The sequence below is a fragment of the Populus euphratica genome, unplaced genomic scaffold (genome assembly GCF_000495115.2).
Source record: "Populus euphratica unplaced genomic scaffold, PopEup_1.0 scaffold1362.1, whole genome shotgun sequence".
NCBI lineage: Eukaryota > Viridiplantae > Streptophyta > Magnoliopsida > Malpighiales > Salicaceae > Populus > Populus euphratica.
Window position 1 is genome coordinate 48,470 of NW_011501195.1, and position 5,048 is coordinate 53,517.

The window sequence follows — 5,048 nt, forward strand, 5'->3', positions numbered from 1 at the left end:
CTTTGTCTTTAGAATATGGCTCAGAGCTTGGCTTGGCTTCGGAATATGGCTTGGAGCGCGGCTCGGCTTTGGAATATGGCTCATGGCTCGGCTTGAGGCTTGGCTCTGACAAAGCTTCAGCTTAGTATATATACACAATTAGACCAGTAGATGCACTTGATTTTTGAGGTTGAAATGGAGGCATCATCCAGAACTATTTATCTATGACATTAGAGATTGTTAGGCTTTTTTCAAATGACCTGTGAACTTATAATGAATCAAAGCTATCTTTGCGTATTGGAAGTGATGCTGCTTGCTGTTCTTGTTAATAGCTAATGCACTGAAACACCATTTTCATGTATTGTTCAGAGCAGAGGTAGAAAGCAGAGCAAAGACAAAACGGAAGGTTAATAATAACAGGCAGGCAAGGAAAAGATGAACAATAATCATAATTTCATTGTAGTATATGATAACTTAATAACGATCGACTAGACTGTTTCAATAAAATTGCAAAACACAACGGTATGTTTCGTCGGACAAAATATAGAGGAAGGTGCTCAATGTTGAGAATGGATGAAGATAAAATAATAAATAAACAATTAATACCAAGAGGCTAATTATTATCAAAATTCATGTAGCACAAGTCACAACGAAGGGAAAAGAGAAATAAAATGAGAAAAGTCTACCATGAAAATGAAGCTTACGCAAACCAGGTAGTTATCATGTCTGATCCATTGCAAGCACGAGTGGCCAGCTTGGCTGGCATTGATAAACTGATTATTCTATTAAGATATATATAGCTCGAGCATGCCATTTTGGAACGGTAGAACCGGTTGAAAACAAGATTGGATATCAGCAAATAGAATTGCTGTGAAACGATGAAATCTTATTGATTGACTTAGTCTGATCTCTCTCTTTTACTTGAATTTTTCAAGGGATGAGTTACCGTGACTCTAATGACGTCAAACTAGCTTCATTTTCTGAGTAAACATTGTTCCTGTTATATGAAGTATCCTGCTCAAGTGGGTTTCTTCCGATGAAAAATCCAGGCTGTTTAGGCTGAGGCAATGGATTCTCATTGCCTAATATTTGAACAATAGTCGGCATGTTTGGCCTATCTTCGTTTCATTGTTGCACACATAATAAAGCCACATGAATGCATCTTAGCACTTCAGACACATTGCTAGAGTATGGACACATAATAGAGGTGTCCATTTGATGCATACTCAGGAGACATGTAGCCACCGAAGAACATTAATAATGAACAAAATAAAAAAATCTCAGAACACAAATGAAAATCATCCAGGCTAGATTATGGAAACTTACTATGCTCCAGCCACCCTCTGAGTATTGGTCTCCGTTTGATCTCCATTAAACATTCTAGCAAGGCCAAAGTCTGGAATTTTTGGGTTCAGCTCATTATCTAGTAAAATGTTGCCTCAAATATGGCGCGCATGTGGCTCACTCATCTTCTTTCTCGGGGCGCGTGGGCAAGATATCTCTATGGATTATTCTCAGCCTGGTGTCTTGGTGCTGAAGCCCTCGAGCAATTCCAACAATAATGTTCATGCACTTGCTCCAATCCAGTAATTTTCTTCTTGTCTGGTCTCTGATCAATTTCTATCCATGTTAGTCAAATAACTTCTTCAATTCTTACAGAAATAAAAATATAAATGATAACAGATCAAAAACAAAGTGCTGTTGATTCAGCCATGTGCTTGTTGGTGGGAGAAACCACTTGTGGTGGCTTTGAAATACTCAGAAGGGATAAAACACACTCTTTTATTTCAAGAACAAAGCTTACAATAACATAAACAAAAGCTTACAACAACCCCTCTCTCTTTCTCTCTAGTGTTTCTCTCAATTTCTCCACACATAATTGCATAACCTTAGCTATCTATTTATACACGAAATCAAAACAAGAAAATTCAACCTTCAAGTGTGAAGGTGGTTGTGACCGACGGTGTGAAAGCGGTTGGCGGCCGGTCGGTTGGTGGCTGGGCGGTGACAGCTGGTGGCTGCCTTTCTTGACCTTCTAGATTGAGTTTACTTCAACACAAATTACTTCTCTCACGGTTGAAGTTATAGTTATCCGATTTGAGGGTTTATCTGGTTAAGGAGTCTCGTTTCGGGTTATATATATAAGTTGATCAACCTAAATCAACTTGATTTTTGTTTAAATTAAAGTTTTAATATTTTGATAGACTACATGTTGTTTATGGTGGTTATTTTTTTTTAAAAAAGACTATTTATAAATTATTAATTTTTATTATACGTATACCACTCATTTAAAAAAAAAAGGGCACGGTGGAAATACAACTGAATACAAATTATAATGGCAATCATGTAATAATTTTATAATTTTTGTTGATTGAGTTTTCACACGCTAACTTATTATGTAAAAAGTTATAAATAATATCAATAATGATATCTTGACATGTAAAGTGTCGTTTCTGAATTTATAAAGAAAAAGTGAAATCTCACATTATAATAATAAAAAAAGTAAATGATATTTGCATCTCATAAATACAAATGATACTATAATTTTTTAATAGTAAATGATATTTTTACACATCAATCCTTTAGTCAAGATTGAGTATAGTATTTTTTTTAATAGTAAATGATATTTGCATCTCACAAATACAAATGATACTATAATTTTTTAATAGTAAATGTTGTTTTTACACATCAATCCTTTAATCAAGATTGAGTATAGTATTTTTTTAATAGTAAATGATATTTGCATCTCACAAATACATTAATAAATGATATTTGTATTTTTAATAGTAAATGATATTACATCTCAACATTTTAGATTTGTTTTTTTAAAAAAAAATAAAAACACCATATAACCTGCTGTGCGAAGATAATTAATATATTATTAAACAATAATCAAAGCATGGATGGGCATTACTACACATTTTGATGGCTACAATGTCACCAAACTGTCCACGTGTAGATAATCCAGTAACTGCGAGGTGCTTAACTTTTCTTTCCATCCAATAACAGAAGTCTCCACCATAATTTCTGCCTTTTATCGCCCTCCATTATTCTAGTGGATTACACAAAGTCCATTATATTAAAGAACAGAACAAAAGAAGATCTGCAACATATCATCCCTTTACTTTTTACTTTTTATTTTTGAAAAGGAAGAGAGAGTGCAAGTATATATTTGAAAGAAATACCGTGTATAAGACTAAAATATTAAATTTTATGAAGTTATATTGGATTAAGTTGAGTGTTTGTATCATTTCTCTAATAATATATAATCTATTATTTACGTGGATGTACTCAATTTTAGATAACTATATAAATCTGCTTGTTTGAGTTTTATTTGTATTTGTTTTGTCTAGTATATACAACAAAGATATATATCAAGTTTTGACCAATAATATAGTGAGATTCATACACATAAAAGTTTTTTTTTTATATATGCAATGCAATATGGTTTTACTAGTAAGTTTAAAATTTTACTTCAAACTTTTGTTTACCATCACTGGTTTTCAGGGAACCAGAAAAGTTGAAGGGATATTCTTGGATGATTCAAAAATAAGAGAAATTGAGTTGAGTTATACAGCCTTGGAAATGATGTATAAACTTAGACCGCAAAAAATTTATAATTATGAAGCTGGGGTTAAATGTAGAGTGCACCTTCCTCATGGTTTCAAGTTCTGTGTTATATAATAATATAAATTATATTTTGAAATTTTATTTAATAGCTTAAGTTTTTAGATGTGATGGTTTTTTGATATGATATCAAAGCCTGATTGACCAAATAGTCTCAAGTTCAAATTTCATCATTTCTATTTATTTCATAAAAATTAAACACAAGGTAATATGGACTTGCGTAAATTTCAAGCTCAAAAAACTTTTACTTGAGTGAGTATGTTAGAAAATAATATAAATTATATCTTGTAATATTACCTAATAGTTTAATTTTTTAAATGAGATGTGTTTTTGATACTATGAAGAGCTGAGGTATCTCCATTGGGATGGATACCCTCTGACATCTTTGCCTAGCAATTTTCGTCCACGAAACCTTGTTGAAATTAACCTGTCATCTAGCAAGGTTAACCAACTGTGGAGAGGAGAGCAGGTATTCTAAATTAACTCCATGCATGCACAGTTCTTTCTTTGAAATTAAGTGCACGTGGTATGCACGTGTAATTTCTTTCTGTTGATTTCATTTTGCTTCAGAATCTCGTCAATTTAAAAGATGTCAACCTCAGCCATTGTGAGCACATAACTTTCCTGCCAGACCTTTCAAAGGCCAGAAACCTTGAGAGATTGAATCTTCAATTCTGTAAAAGTTTGGTTGAGTTTCCTTCATCTGTTCAGCATCTGGACAAGCTTGTTGATTTAGATTTGAGAGGCTGCAAAAGACTAATCAATCTTCCCAGTAGAATTAATTCAAGTTGTCTGGAGACTCTGAACCTTTCTGGTTGTGCAAATCTCAAGAAGTGCCCAGAGACTGCAAGGAAACTGACATATTTAAATTTAAATGAGACTGCTGTTGAAGAGCTTCCCCAATCAATGGGGGAACTCAACGGACTTGTGGCGTTGAATTTGAGGAACTGCAACCTCTTGGTGAATCTTCCAGAAAACATGTATTTGCTGACATCTCTTCTAATTGCTGATTTCTCTGGCTGCTCTTCTATCAGCGGGATTCCCGACTTTTCGAGGAATATAAGATACTTGTACTTGAATGGAACAGCAATAGAAGAACTTGTTGCACATACTGGACCGAAAGCAAACACAAATAAAAAACATAAATAACAAATTTACGTGGTTTCCCAAAATCAGGTACGTTCATGGAGGCAGCAGATTATATATTATTGGAGGAATGATACAAACACTCAACTCAACCCAGTACAATCCCACAAAGCCCGGTGTTTCACTCTTACACTCGGTGTTTCTCTTAAATCTGTATTTTTTCACTCTCACAGTTTCACTCACCACACTTTCACTCTTTTGCTCTCACAACACTTATTACATTGCTCTCTCTTTATCTCTATTTATAGGATAGCCTTGACAACTTGGTTGAGGGTGGTTAAATTGTGATTGGAAGT

At 33.8% G+C, this 5,048-nt stretch overlaps 1 protein-coding gene across 1 annotated transcript; it reads left to right on the forward strand.

Annotated features, from left to right (window-relative positions):
• Positions 1–3,816: 3,816 nt before the first annotated feature.
• LOC105117426 (protein SUPPRESSOR OF npr1-1, CONSTITUTIVE 1-like) lies at positions 3,817–4,728 on the forward strand (the record flags this gene model as incomplete). Its single annotated transcript, XM_011015087.1, has 3 exons — positions 3,817–3,826; positions 3,951–4,075; positions 4,177–4,728. Coding segments are annotated over exons 1-3 (687 nt in total), but the record flags the coding sequence as incomplete, so codon positions are not given.
• Between the last annotated feature and the right edge of the window lie 320 nt (positions 4,729–5,048).